The sequence below is a fragment of the Rousettus aegyptiacus genome, unplaced genomic scaffold (genome assembly GCF_014176215.1).
Source record: "Rousettus aegyptiacus isolate mRouAeg1 unplaced genomic scaffold, mRouAeg1.p scaffold_m13_p_5, whole genome shotgun sequence".
Lineage (NCBI taxonomy): Eukaryota > Metazoa > Chordata > Mammalia > Chiroptera > Pteropodidae > Rousettus > Rousettus aegyptiacus.
The window spans coordinates 59,437,656-59,453,399 of NW_023416308.1; the positions used below are offsets into that span (position 1 = coordinate 59,437,656).

The 15,744-nt window shown below is 41.7% G+C and overlaps 1 protein-coding gene across 1 annotated transcript in view; it reads left to right on the plus strand.

Moving 5' to 3' along the window:
* The first annotated feature begins 724 nt into the window (after positions 1-724).
* The window catches only part of MAML2 (mastermind like transcriptional coactivator 2), a 327,265-nt gene continuing 312,245 nt past the window's right edge, over positions 725-15,744 (plus strand). The window contains exon 1 of the mRNA XM_016159932.2: positions 725-2,592. Coding sequence (XP_016015418.1) covers positions 2,080-2,592 — 513 coding nt within the window. The 5' untranslated portion in view covers positions 725-2,079. The remainder of the gene's footprint in view (positions 2,593-15,744) is intronic.

Below are 15,744 nucleotides of genomic sequence, written 5' to 3' on the forward strand. Positions count from 1 at the left end.
ACTGCTACCTGATTTTCCTCATTACATATGTAAACCAGGTGGCCATGGAGACCTCAGATCTTACATTTGTCATAGGCAATCTCCTATTTTCAAAGAAAAACCCTTTTTTCTCCTCAAACTAGTATTGGTAATTTCATAATAAAATATTTTATTTATCCCTTCCAATCTGCTTGTGATGACCCAGGTGGAGAGACACAAACAGGCAGGAATGTAGACAAGACACCTGCTGGCCCTTTAGGAACTCTGAATGGGATTTCCTTTCCACCTCCACACCCCACCCCCAGCACGTGCAACCTCATGCAGTCTGCTAATGAACATTTCCTCAGTGCTCACCCAGCTTTCACTAGGGTGCTCAGTGGTGTCATTTACAACATATTGAAAAATGAAAATGATATCCTCGGGGGGGTGTAATATAGATCTGAAAGGGAAAATACATTCCCTGGCCGGGGATTTCTTAAACATTTACAGCTGATGTAGTAGCTGTGTAGAGGTTGGGGAATTTCCCCAGCCTTCCCCACTCAGCCTAGGCCGAGACTGAGCTAGGCGAGCGCCTTGAGACGCACAGGCTTCGGGATTTACCTCTTCAGCCACTGGGAGGCCCTCTGCGTTCCCCTTTCCTCGGTGCCTGGCTGCAATTACTCACTCGTGCAGTGGCACCAGCCTTCCACCAGGGAGCCTCGGATACGCTCTCCCGCCCGCCCCCTCCGCCCCCCTCCGCCCCCCCATCTGCAGCTTGCTGGCTCTCTCTTTCTCCCTCTCTGTCTCACTCACTCTCTTTCTCTCCCTCTCCTATCCGAGCACAATGAAAGCCTGTGTATCGCCGTGACTCCGGGCAGTGGAGCCAGTGTCAGCAAAGCGGCTAACAGACGGGAAAGAGAAAGGAAAATACAAGCTACTTTTTTTTTTTTTTTTCTATCTATAAAGCGGAGCAATACAAGAGATAGAACCACATTGCTTATTGCGAGTCCAGACCCTCAGATCCACTGGCCCGGATGGAATGTACAAAAGTGGACAGAAAAGTGGCTGGACATGACTCGGTGCAATTTGCTGGAAGTTTGTAAGTTTGACCATCGTTTGTAAATTACTCTCGGAAGAGTTTGTCTCTCGATACTGTATTAGAATAGAGCCGGGGGTGAGGGATAGGAACCTAAGCGGGAAAGAAAAAAATGTGTTGAAAGATCTCTCTCAGTGGCTAGCGACTTCAGACTGCTTTCATTTAAGGCTAGGAAACCTTAGAGGGAATGAGGATTTTTACCGCTGATTGGATTAGCTGAAGAAAAAAGCATGGTACAAAAGTCCAGTTACTGACATTGTTAACAATTGAAAAACTGTCTCCCTCTTTTGGGAGCAGACAACATCCTACAGTCTTCCAAAGAGGAGAAAACACCGGAGCGAAGAGAAAGGGAGGAGAAATTAAAAGGCAAAAGACGGGCTCTCTTGATTTTTGTACATTTCGAACATTGACTTCAAAACCTTCTGAAACAGCACTTTCTTTTTTAACCTGAGGAAAAGTAAAGGCTGCGGGTTACATAGACCATGGTAGAAATGTGTTTCTCTTCAGAAACATCTCCATAAAGAAATTTCTGAAACAACTAGGTGAGGGGGGAGAGTCCAGTTCTCTATTAATACCTCTCTCAATTCCCTTTGCTGTCTGTTTCTGTCTCTGGCTTGACAATCCCTGAATTCTTGCTCTAACCCCCGGATCACGTGTTGACAAAGTACCTAGTGGCTCTTGTCAGTTTGGTGGGGGGGGGGTGGGGGTGGGAGGGTGGAAAACCCCACCAACTCTGTACAACTTCTCCAGAGCTGTCAAATGCAATTAGAGTAAGTTGGTCACCGCTTTTTTCCCCAACTTATCCTCTGTGATTGGTGTCTGTTCTTGCTCCTCATCCTCTTTATACTAACGCCCCTCCCCCACACCTTCTCCACTGCTCCCCCCCCCCCAACCTCTGAAGATCTCCATTCATGTGGCCCTGAACACTGAGCCCACATCGTCAAAAACAGATTTGCTTCCAATAGCCAGCAGTAGCCTTCTTCCACCTCACCATCCCAGAGGCAGCAATCATTGTGTCCACTAAGATGGGGGACACAGCGCCCCCACAGGCCCCCACAGGAGGACTAGGGGCGGCCCCTGGGGCGGGGCTCCTTGGAGGGGGCTCTGTCACCCCAAGAGTGCACAGTGCTATCGTGGAGCGCCTCCGGGCTCGGATCGCCGTCTGCCGCCAGCATCACCTGAGCTGCGAAGGACGCTATGAACGCGGTAGGGCTGAGAGCTCAGATCGGGAAAGAGAGAGCACCTTGCAGCTCCTGAGCCTTGTACAGCATGGCCAGGGGGCAAGGAAGACTGGCAAACACACCAAGGCCACAGCCACTGCTGCCACCACTACAGCCCCTCCACCACCCCCTGCTGCCCCTCCTACAGCCTCCCAGGCAGCAGCGACAACAGCCCCACCACCCCCACCAGACTATCACCATCACCATCAGCAGCACCTGCTAAACAGTAGCAATAATGGTGGCGGTGGTGGGATCGATGGGGAGCAGCAGCCACCAGCTTCAGCCCCAGGGGACCAGAGGCACTCAGCCCTGATTGCGGTAAGGCACCTGGTTTTCTCATGATTCTGGCTGTGGTCGTATGGCCTTCTGTGAAGGTAAAGCTTACCTTGGCCTGATGTGGAGTGGACAGCAGTTAAAAGGGCCAAGATGTCACCTGACTACCTCAAAGGCCATTGGGTGTGCCGTATGTGTGGTTTGTACTCTTACTCATCAAGTTCTGCTCGTATTCATTCATGGGTTTTCCTCTACTTGTAAGGTATTCCTTAAGTGGTAAGAAGCCTGAGTTTTCCAGAGGATCTCTGAGGTCCACAGCTTGTAGAAGAGATAGCTTCAATCTGGCAAGATCTGAGCGGCTGAGCAAGGCCAGGTCTCAAGGATACTCCTGCTTTGACTAGCCAGCTCTAACTAGGCCCAACAAGCCATTCTTCAGCTGAAAATATTTATCAGTCTAACTGACCTTTATAAAAGCATTTTCCTTCTTGTACCATTCCTCCTCCCCCCTTTGAAATGGCCCCTTCTCCTTCGGTTAAGAGAACCCAAGTGCTGATTTTGAACCTAGAAATTCCCTGAGTGTTCTCTCAGTAAAAAACAATATTTGGAGGGAAATATCTCAAATACGAGTGAGGGAATATTTTTGAGAGTTCTACGCCCTGATTTCCTATAGACTCCAGGTCCCTCTCCCATCTAGCTTCTCTTCATAGGCCCTACAGGTAGGTAGTGCCAAATTATAGCGTTTATTAAAGTAGGCAGGAACAAAGGGGCTATTTACATGCTTTCGCCCTAGGAAGTACCTTGTCTTCAGCTACTTCTGGTGACAGGACCTCAAACCTGAAAGTTCTGATCAAATTTCTGACTGGAAGTTCTTCCTCAGAGGCACAGACACACCCAAGGCCAGAGGGAGTATCCCCTGAATCATTGGTTCTTGATGCCAGTCCTGGTCAGGTGACTGCCTGCCGTGTGCCCGCTTCCCCCAAAGCTGCTGGGCCAGGGGCCTCTGGGTAGAAGGTGGAGCCCCGCAGCCCCGCAAGCTTCCTCCATTTTGGAGTTCTGGAGGGCTCCTGAGGTCCTGTGTCCTCTCACAGCACAGCTCCAGTTTGCCTAAGTCAGCCCAAAAGAAAGTCAGCAACAGGAAATGGCCAGGCAAGCCGAAAAGTACTTGAAAAGCCCAAAGGAAGGAGGGCACTGTGTTGAACTTCTCCAAAGGAGTTTGAAAAGATGCCCTAGGGGGAGGACACCCTGCAGATAAGCCCATAAGGATCCCCCTTATCCCTGGCCTGGGTCTGTGGTGATAAAGTTTCCAGAAACTCTGGGGGCTAAGAGGGTGCTCTTCCCCCCTTCCCCCACACACATTTTGCTTGGGATGCCTAGAACTGCAACTTCCTGGCGCTGACTCCAGATGAAAAATAACTGCTAACAGTTAAACTGCCCAGTGTTCGCTGTTTTATCCTTGAATATATTCAGCTTGCGGGGTTCTATTAGAGCTTCAAAGCCTAATTTCCTTTCTCTACCACCTGCTCTATTCTCGCCTCTCCCTGGAATTCGTTAGGAGAGCAATGGGAGTTTGTTTTATGAAGGAGAGATGCTGAGGTAGAGGAGGGGGGGTAAAGAATCACTCGAATGGAGAGAAGAATGAGGTTTGTATGCATGTGTGTGTCATTGGCATCTGCAGCCAAAAGTGTCTAAATGCCTTGATTGTCCCCAGTAAATTTATAATCTGTCTGCAAGTCTCCCAATAATACGGCTTTGTGTGGCTTCACAGTCTCCTGGTAAGTGTTTCTGGGGATGACACAGGGAACGAGGCGCCCAGCCCTTCTTAGTGGAGAAGACTGATCTCTGTACTGGGTGCCAAGACTGGATGTGGTCTTCACATCCCAGCCACTGCAAGGAAAGTGGCATGTCTGCTCATGGCCTTGTTCTCTTGCTCTTTGCTCGTATCTGACTTGGAAGTAGATGAGGCTGCCCTCTTTTACTTGGGGGTTTTGGGACCTGAAATGAAACCAACTTCAGTGATTATTGTAACTTTATGATTAGCGATGTCCATGCTGAGAGGATGTGAGAGAAAGTGGCCTTTCCCGACTGAAGGCTTGCTTACTGCTGCAGAAGTCAAAGGTGGCTGCCGAACCACTCCTGTTCAAAGACAGAATCTGTTTTCTCCTAACCACCAACCATCGACTAAAACGGTCCCTTAGAGCATTGCCCTCTCTGATTGCAGTGATGATGAGCAGGGCAGTGTGAGTTAGCATTGGAAAGAGCAGTTCATTCCTAATGGTTGCTTTTCATTGAAAATGTGTGGCATTGCAAGGGGTGACCCACCACTCCCCTTTGGGTTTTTGGAAATTCCCTTCTTCATTTTAGCTTCTAAATTTGGTACTTTTGTTACTCAGCATGGTACTCAGAGATGGTGATGCAAGTACTGTATTAACCTGATAACATTGTGTCCGAAGGAAAGCCTGGGCATTTGGGAGTGATTCACCAAGCGCATTAGATCTGCAGGTCTCACTTCACTCAGGCTCTTTTTATTTTCTGAAACACTATTAATTTAAAGGAGGCTTTACACAGAAATGAGTGTCAGAATTCCTTCCTAATTGTGTTGCTACTGTGTCCGTAACCAGATTTATTTCTGTCTGGGTGTGTTGAATGTATCACTTTAATAGTTAATTCGTATGCCGTAAGTGGCCATAAACGTCCTTTGGAGAAAGGCAGAGAATATTGATCATCTAGAATCAAATGTGCCCTGTGTTCTCAGATGAAAGCTCTGCATACCTGCTAATACAATGCCTTGTATGTAGTCGGTAATATCTGAATGAGGGTGAAAGGAGAACTTCTGTTCCATGGGATAGTGTTAACTTTGAGGGATGTTATATTGCAAGAAATATGTACTGTCTGAGCTTTTTTCAATAGCTGAAGATTCAAGAACAATGCAATAATAACCTCCAAACCAGTTCTAATTCTGTCCACATGGAGAGACTAATTCTGCAGCCCTTACTCAGCCAGTTTCTTCATTTAGCTCAAGTACAAGCTCAGGGGAAGCCCCATGGCTGCATGAACTGCAGGAATAGGGCCTTTCAGAGGGCCCAGATTGTAGAGCTTTGAGCAGATCTGCATTTCTAACCACTTGGAGCAGGCTTTAGGCACTAAATCATTTCCTGGTGAAGTATGTTTGAATCTTTGAATGAACTGTGAAACTGAATAATTGCTGGTCCATGGAATGGTACAGTTTAGAGCTTCCGTGGTGCATTATTAATCTTTCTCTTTTGCCTGAGACAAGCTCTTTTTCTGTGGTAAAGACTGTGTTGCTAGGATGGATAGATAAGTGGTTCCAAGTCATCTTTGGCTTTAGAGATTATCTTTTCTCTAATGTAGTGTGGAGGAAAGAAAGCAGATCAGACAAGGAGTCTGCATCCTCCGTTCTGTGCCTGCTTGATCACTACCAGCTGGGCGACCTAGGACAAGTTACTTAGCAGTCATCTGTAAAACAGAGAGAACAATAACGCTGCCCTAGCTTGTTGAGAGAAGCAAATGAATGTGTTTCCGAACAGGCTTTGGAAAAATAAAGCACTGCAGAAATGCAAGGCATTACTAGTAGTATTACTAATAATAAACTACTAAACAATGAATTATAATACCAGTTTTTCCAGGGATTAAAATTGTACTTAAGCTTGCAGTTGTCTGTTTTAAATGGTGAAATGGCTTTTATTGTAAATAGAAAGAGTAGTATTTCAAATTCAAGTGCTGTTAAGATAAGACTGTGATATCAGTGCTTAAGTGTTCCTGAAGGTCCCCCAAAATTCTGGTTAACATGGGCAATGCTGTGAAAGTGTTTAGGGTCTTTGAAAGCAAGTCCTTTGCAGCCCCCTGCGTGGCCCTGAGCAGCTTTGGAAAGGTGTGTCCATCAGAGTGTCTAAGGAATATTAGAAAAGTCGTTTGCACAAATCGCATGAGAAAGTTAAGTATTTTGTCAACAATAGTCTAAAATGTTAATTGTTAGCTTAAGAAAGTCAAACAAGTTAAATCATTGCCAGAGTCTCCTGGTTATTTTTAACTGATAATAATCAAGTTTCCAATTGACAATTCAAAATTGGAAAGCTGTATAAGAGGCTGAAAACAAAAATACTTTATCGCCTAGATCTGGGTGTCTGTAGCTGTCTGTGTGATAAATGTCCTCCCAGGATGGTGATAGGAGTGTTTACATTATTTATATATGCAGCCATCATCTCCTTAAGAACTGTCCTATTTTTGTTCTCTTTTCCAGAACAAAGTAATAAGGGGAGAGTTCTTATTTATCCAGGACCTTCCTACCACTTCATTCTAGAAAATACAAGTATAAGGTCTCACAAAGGCAAAAAAGTTCAAGTGGAGAGAGAAACCCTTTATCAAAAATTGACAGAAAGTTTGCTTTGACAGCAAAGTGATGTTATTATGTCCACCAAGATGTCTTGCTTGTTTAGGTCAATGTTTATATACAGACATCATCTGCTTTCTTTGAAATAATGTCATTGCTAGGTGATGTTCACCAAATTTTTTTAAGCCTTAAAGTTTTGTTTGTTTGTTTGTTTGTTTTTTATGGTGACCTTGGTTAACAAAATCCAGTAAGTTTCAGATGTATTAAAGTTTCATATTGTATGGCTTCCCTATGCAAGTACCAAGACAAGCATGGGTTTTCAAATGTTCTTAGACATAACAATCAAATATGACTAAAAGTGTGGCTATGATGAGCTGTATTTGTTTTTATAGATGTATGTGTGTTTAACACTGCTATTTAATCTTAAAAGTTCTAAAAGGAAATTTGAAAAAAAAAAATTATCTACTTCTGCTATGCATGGCAGCTAAATCGTTCTGAATGAATTCTAGTACTTCCTTGCTCTTTAATCCAGTCCCTTATATATGTTCACAGGCAGGGTCCTGTTTAATGAAAACATTTCTAAATTCTTCCTTCTGCATTTTCATGCTAATTTCCCTCATACTGTAACAGGCTCTGTGAGAGAATAGACAGAAAAACAGCTAAAAATGCAGTCCCTGCTTGCATACAGTCTAGCAGGCAAATCAAGACCACACCAATAAAGTAACAGCAAAAGTACTAACTAGGTAGAACGGACCAAAACTGACAGAAAATCAGAGGGAGAAAGGAATATTTACTGAGCTCTAGAATGTACAAGGTGCTTTTATTACTTAGGTAATGCCTTACAAAACAAAAACAAAAACAGGCTTGTTAGCAACATTTGCCCTATTTTACAAATAAGGAACTTGAGGCTTAGAGATATAGTAAATGAAAGAATTTAATGCATAAATTTTATAGTTCAGCCTGTGTTCATATTTCAGATACCCTTCTTTGCACCTGCTAACTACATGAGCTAGGGGAAATAATTATGTTCTTTTTCGGGTGTTAGTATCTTCATCTGTAAAATAAAGCTGATATTCTTTAGCAAAAACAGTCAGCATAGTGCCTGACCATAGTGCTCAAAATGTGAGTATTGTTAGTTGTCGGTAGGAGAGAGATTCAAATCCAGGCCAGGGAGAGCTTTATGGAAAATGTGGTTCACCATCAGTCTGGGAGAAGAGAGAGGATATGGAAATGTAGAATAGGGCAGCGAAGTGTGGATGGGCATGAATGTTAGGTGTTTGGGGACAAAGAGTGAAGCCTGACTGACATTGTGATTGGGGTCAGGTAAGGTGGATCCACTTCCTGGAGGGTCTAGGGCTCTCTAGCAAGAGTAAAATCAAAAGTCTGGAAAATGGTAGGGCAAGTACAGCTCAGAGGAGTCAGCATCTATGAAGCAATAACAATCCTTCATATACTTGAAGACAAGTATTACATTTTCCCCCCAGCAGGCTCTTCTCATAGCGCATTGCCTAAGTGTTCTGTATTACCTATCTTCAAGTCCCTTGAGCTGCTTAATGCCTTGCTATTTACACACTTCTCCCGTTCACAGTGAGTTATATACAGCATGACATGGCCTTTGGCATCAAAAGGAGATGGTTTTAAAAGCATACTAGCTAGACTCAAAAGAGAAACTAAAAGAAGCAGAACCAACTACACCTCTCTTCTCAGGTTCACTGCGCCTTCCAAGGCAAATAAGAATTGCCCTGTGGGTAAAAGTGTATTCTCTTGATATGTAAACTGATCTTCTCAACAAATGAGTTTGCTTGTTTACTAACTTGGAAAAGGTGTTTTCATTAAAAAACATTGTGAGCAGAAATTTATGAGAAACTATGATTCTGGATGATCTTTGAGATTTACTTATTTTCCTGCTTACTTGCTTTTGAATAGATGTGTTACAGATCTTTTACTTGCCTTAAGGTTTAGTAGGATACTAGTTTCCCCTGTTTGGTCCATGTTCACAGGGTACAGGAAAGGCACCCTGTGGAAAGATGGCAGAGGAGAAAAGCCAACAGCGCTTTCCCTTCTGGATTCAAGGCATGATGCTAGGATGCTGACCATAGCTAGGGGGCTATCTGTCTGTGGCTGCTAGCTTCCACACTTTCCTACACATATCTAAGAAACAAATGTGGAAGGATAAGAGCAGCTTCATTTCCTTATAAAGGGGATAAAGAGAGAAGTTCATATATGCTCCACAAGGCATAAAAAAGACTAGAGAGTCAGGCCCTACTACAACCAGTTGCCAAAGGGATGGCTACGAAAATGGGCAGGTGACAGAATTTATACGCGCTGTGTTCTCAATGGGACTTAATGGTTTTAGCAAAGGTTCTGAAATTTCATGTCAAGATTGTGGATGTGGGTGCTTTTTATAGTTTGGAGAAATTATCCATTAGTTCAATAAAGGATCATTGTACAGCTAGTCTGTGCCATGGGAATTAATGTATTCATGATGGTCAATTTGATATAGCCTTTGCCCTCTTAGTATTTATAGTCTAAAGGGAGTATGGGTGGGGCTGGAAGTAGAAGTGTTAAAGTTGGCTGTTTAAGGAAACAAGGCAACATAGCAGTTAAGAGCCTGGGGTCAGGGGGGAGACTACCTGGTTTGAAATCACAGCCCTTCCACTTAATAGCTGTGTCATCGTGGGTAATGTAATTAACCTCTCCTGCCTCAGTTTCCTCACCTATGAAATGGAACACCTTTGAAAAGAACTGACTACTTAGAGTTGTTGAGTAAATGATGTTATTATTAATGTGAGAAGTGACATGTTCGAGTCAGATTCATAGTTTTCTCAGCCCTGGATTCTCTCTCCAGAAATGTGTCAGGGACATCTTGTAAAAGGGCATGGCTTCTCTCTTTAATATTTACTTAAAATGGTTAGCGAGGGATATCATATTACCCAGTTTCCCTAAAGAGTTTAATATGGAGATGTCAACTGGGATAGATTTGCATTTTCCTAGAATAGGTTAAATTGTGTCACCCTTGAGAACAGGCTCAATTAATATTTCCTCAATTCCTGAGATTCTAGGACTCCTAATCGAGAACTTTACTGGAGTATTTATTTGACTGTTTACTTCTTCTACAATAGAGGCTAGGTTTCCATTCAGTTGCCCAGCAAGTGTGGCATGTGGGCTTTGTGGGTAAATTGAGAAATTTAAACTGTCTATTGAGAGTTTAGAATCATTAGAACTGAGTAGCCCAAATTTACCATTTAACTGAATTATTAATTCAGAGTGATGAATAATTCTTAAGTGAATCTGGTTACAGAGTCACAAAGAGTTAGAAGTTCCCTGCTGTGGAGATTTAAATTTATGCTCTTGAAAGCCAGATCTCTGGCTCAAGTTGCTAAGGAATCAGTTAACTAACTCACTGCGACGGGAGTTTGCCCTCTTCTCAACACTGACCTGGAACAAGTTGAAAATTTTATGCCTTGATGTGGTTGGTTCTTAGCTTGGAATATCAGCTTTGCTCAGTACCTCCAAAGTGTGACTTTCCATAAGAAACATGAGGAAAATTTGCCAAGACTTCAAAGCAATTTTTAGTGATGGTAATTCTTAATTAAAAGCACAATGTTTCTATGAAGAAGTAACCGGATTAGAGTAACAATAGTCTTGCTGGGTGGATGATGTTTGGATATTTGGGTGACGATAGATTTATTGGCTCTAATTCAGGGCAAAAAAAGTAGTCGAAATTATTTTATTTATTAATTTGTTTATTCTCCATAATTGAAATGTACATTCCCCTCCACCTCTGGAAGGATAATATTCTTAGGAAATGTAGAACCAAACTCACATTGAGTTTGTTTTGTTTTATGTTGTTTTTATGGTGTTCCTGCTCCCTGAGTCATCGTGTCAGGTTCATATGTTAATATGGAATCATTAATGTTGTTGTTTTAAAAATTCTCTTTTGTCCGAAGTGTAGCTGAGTTATATTTGTGTATCTTTTCCGGCACACTAATAACTCTTACCCACATGAAGCCAACACCTTAAATTTCTCATTGTACAACAAAAGTTCTCTTCAGGTGGTTCTGACCAGTTCGAATAGAAAGCTACATGTCTGCGGGTTTTGTTTTCAGAAAATTTACTTAAGGCAAAAGTTTCCTGCAGCTTCTAATAACTTACCAAGAGTCTGTTGGATACACAGTATAATCTCTTAGAGTCATGGTAACCAGGGTGCAAAAAAGTGGCTTAATTGAATACAATAATATACTTACTATACTGTGTCTTTGGGATAACAATTGCCATACTTAAGTGTACAGTGCTCATTTCTGGAGATCTCTGGAGTCTAAATAATGTAAAAATAAAAGTATTCTCTGGCTAAGAAGCTTGAGAAACTAAGTTTTTTTGTATTTTTTGTTCACTTAAGTGGACCGATACTTGCTAAACCGGCTAAGGCTTGCATATTTGATTGCCACACTTCATCATGTAATTTTAGACAGCAAAAGGTATGTGCTAGTGGTATTAACTCATTTGGTTGTTTCACAGAAGTGTTGAAAAAGTGCAAAGTACAGACATAAGAGTAAACAGGAAAGAGCAGCAGTCCTCCTGACAGAAACAACTGGCAGAGGTTTTAGTTCAGTAAAGTTTGCGCCTAAGTCCTGTAGCCATTGCACCAACGAGAGCTTCCTTTTCTAGCTTAGATTCTTTGCATGTGGATCTGTTTGCAGACTCAGTCCCCTGGAGAGAGATTCTGAGCTGTCTTTGTGCTAAATTAAACATTAGTTTTCTCCTTGGGAACCTGATCTTCCATAGACTAGGCAACAATACCTTTCTGAAGAGAGCTTCCAGCTACGCATTTCCCTAAGGAAGAGACCCGCTCAGGAGCCTTTTTGCCTCTACTGTCTGCTTAGCTGGTGTGAGTGTGTGTTGCATGGGAATTGTTTTGTCTAACCAGGTCTATAAGCCCCGAGAGCAAAGACTTGTACTCTATTCCTTGGTATAATGCTGGAGGACTGTTGCTGGCTTAGCATATAATACATGGAAATGGTCACAGCAGCACCCAGATCATGGGAGAGCTCAACTATTCATGGGAAGAAGTGTCCTTTGCTCATTCACTGCTTCCCAAATTCTGTACCAATGGCAATGAAAAGGAGTATGTTGCAAAATAAAAATCATCTTGTTTCTAGCCTTTTTTTTTTCATCTCTGTCCTGCCCATCCCCCAGGAAGCTAATTCATATTGATCTAAAAATAAGACACTCTTCTATCAGTTTATAGAGTTGCATGAACCCTTAGAAAGAAAACAGACCAAACCCTTTCTCATATATGAAAATACCCATTTGAAAGAAAATACTCCAAGATCCCATTGCAGTAGAGGAAGGTCTAGAACTCAAGTTTTCTGATATCTATTCCAGGTTATAAAATGTCCTTTTATTAAGAAATTTTTATAGAACTATAAAAAGAACAATTAGGGGCAATTAGGAATTTTTATTAAAGTTTTGCCAGTAGAGCCTATGGTAAATTGTTTTTTAAGTGATCGCGATGTTTCTTTCCATTTCAAATTCCCCTTTGTAATGTGACTTTACCATTTCTCCCAGCAAAAAGTGGATGCTATTTCCCCCTTTGAATCTTAAATCGCCTCGTTTTAACCAAGAGTATATGATACAAATGACATTGTGCTGCTTCTGAGGATGGGATTCAAGAAGCTCTCTTGGGCTTAAAATTTCTTAAGAGGATAAATCATGTAGTAAGTGTTCCTACCACAAATAATGATGATAATAGCAGGAGAAAAATTTGGGAAATGATAGATGTTTATGGTCTTGATGGTGGTGATGGTTTCACAGGTGTATACGCATCTCCAAACTTACAGAATTGTGTATGTTAAATATATACAGCTTTACACATAACCATACCTCAATAAAGTGGCTTAAAACTAAAAAGAAGCTCTCTTAGAACACTGATACCACCATGTAAAGAAGCTGGTTAGCCAACTGAAGGATGAACAACCACATGCAGAGAACCAAGGTGCCCCTGCCTCTAACCAGCACCAACTGCAATATGAGAGTGAGGCCATCTTAGAATAGCTAGTCCTCTAACTCAATGCAGCCATCTGAGTGAGTGAGCCCAGAAGAAATCAGCAGAGGAACCACCCAGCCAACCTAGAGAATCAGGTGAAATATTGCATTATTGTTTTAAGCAGCTAGGTTTTGGACTAGTTTGTAATTTAGCAAAAGGTTAACTGAATCAGAACCAGAAAACCTTAGCGTGAAGATGGTCTCACCTCTAGATACGTTACTCCAGGACTGGTTACTTAACATTTTTGAGACTCATTTTCTTCTTTTCATGATAATAGAACATATCTCAAAATGTTGTGAGGATTAAATGAGATAATGAAAGAACGTAACTTGTGTCTGACACACAGTAGAGCTTAAGAAACACTAGTTTCCTTGCTTTCTCTTTTGTCTTTTCTCACTGTATTATAATTCAATTCCCACCCCCACCCCACTTGATTATCTCACTTTTACTTCATGTGCATTGATATTCTCATAGGCTTCCCCAGCTCGCTGTTTCTCTGAACAACAATTTATTTTTCCCTCCTGAATGATGGTCTGGTGCTGTCATTCCTACTAACTACCAAATTTCCAGCGTTCTTGTTACGCTCCAGGGAACACATCTGCCTTCGGTAGTCTACCCTTAAAACAGAGAAGGGTTAACCTCATAAAGATGTCACTCTCCATGTATTGTTACACTGCCCTTGGGAGAGTCAAACAGCATAGCAAATATATATGGGCAATGTAATTGCATTCGATCTTCTAGGTCACAGAAGACTGTGCTGGCGAGTACAGCGTACACAGGAGAAAGTAAGCATGTTCTGTCTTGAAGAGTGTTTCTAAACTCTATCCCCTCCCTTTTTTTTTAGGTAGCAAATTACCATAAGTCCCACATTTTTTCCATCGTACACTTTATTATAAATGAATAAACAAAGAGGAAGTGATATAGTAATACTATATTATACTTGCTATACTTAGTAGTGATATAGTCGTAGTTCTGGCCTGAGAACTGGACTTTGATGATCCTAGTGTTCCCACTGATACGAACTAGTAGGGCAGCTTAGTCCAGTCTATTTACCCTGCTGGTACTTACTCTCCTTCTTGGAAAAACAAGGGGCACTTGGTGAGTGAGTGACTTGGATCACCTCTGAAGCCCCTTTTGGGTTAATACACTTTGAATAACTTTCCTGATATTTTGCTTTAGTTTTCCAAATTTCAATCTCTTCTTAAATATATCTGTTAGGAGCAATCCAAAGAAGGACAGTGACAAGGGTGTCCATGTTTTGTTTTTTAAAGAAAGTACTGGTGAGGAGGGTCTGACGTAACCTTAGGAACAAGGTCCAGCTGTGGCGAAGGGAGAGCATATAGCCATGTTAATTACTTAACATCCGTCCTAGGAGGAATGAACAAATCACTTCATATCTGACTCTATCTGTTTAGGTTTAGGGTTTCAGTATGAGAAACACAGTCGTAGGACTACAGTTTGATTCATTAAATTTATTTTTAGAGGGAACCCGATTCTCTCCCCACCCCTGAACCTCCCAACTATACTAGGCAACATTTCTGTAGGGTAAAGAAAATTCCCAGTTGAGTATCCCTGTGAAATAATACGTGAAATATAAAATGAAAAGGAAAATGTTCTCAGGATTTTTTCTTCAGAAATCGACTAATGTTTTAGCTATGTGCATCGCTCTCTCCATCTGTTTGTCTCTTTTTCATATACACATAGCAATTGAAAAGTGCTGATTAATGGATGGGATTTTATATGTGTCACCACTTCATGTTTAAAATATGCTTCTGCTTTAAAGGGGAACTGCAGAAGAGAATCATTGAGAAATTGGCCCTGAGGAAGGGAATTCAATCCACTGCCTCACCCCCCCCCCCCCACCCAACCCTTTTTTTTCCTTATCACTAAAACCCTAAGCAGAGGGTGTAATCACCTATTTCCCAAGGGCATTCTTAAGCCCTTCAAACTCAGATCTGTTTAGGGATTTAATAAAACTGGAAAAAAGGAATGCACAGGATTTGCTCCAAACAAACCAACAAAAGAAAATTTACCCAAGCAAATATTAAATCTAGAGAATTTCTTTGATAGCACAACTCCCTCCCTCTCTGTCTTCTGCTTTAGTTAGAGCACAGCTCTTCAGATTGCATCTTTATGACTCCTAGAATCTTTAGGGTCTGCGGATCACATCTTAGGCTCCAGGCTAGCCCAATGCATTTTCTTTCACAAAGCGAGATGTAACTAACAGGAAGTCAAAAGGGTCATTTGGTTATGGTTGTTGTTTTATTTTGTTTCAAAGGGTAAACACACTCAGCTTTATTGTCTGTTAGATTAGAGCCATAGAGATGATGATGATTTTTTTTTTTCTGTAACTTAATAAACTCCTTAGCTTTTCTTATGTTAAGATTTTTTTTTTTTTTGATTTTTAGATGAAAATATCTTGGTATTATGCTATACAACATGGTGTTTCTAAGAATACTAAGATAAAGGAAGTCAAATTTTTTTTCTTTTTCAATAGATTGAGTCTTACTTTTGCTTGTAAAATGTATCCCCAAATCCCCCTCCTTCCCTTTCTCTCTCTCTCTGTTTCTCTCTCTCTCTCTCTCTCTCTCTCTCTCTCTCTCTCTCTCTCTCACACACACACACACACACACACACACACACATAAAGCCTTTGTTTACTATGATTATTTTTAGTACATATAGACACACCTTGGTTATATGGGTGGCTTTGCAGAGAAAATAGAAATGAGAAAATGCATTAAACAGTATGGGAAAGATGATCAGTTTTAAAGGAAATTGCTGTAGAAAACAAGAGTATGCCA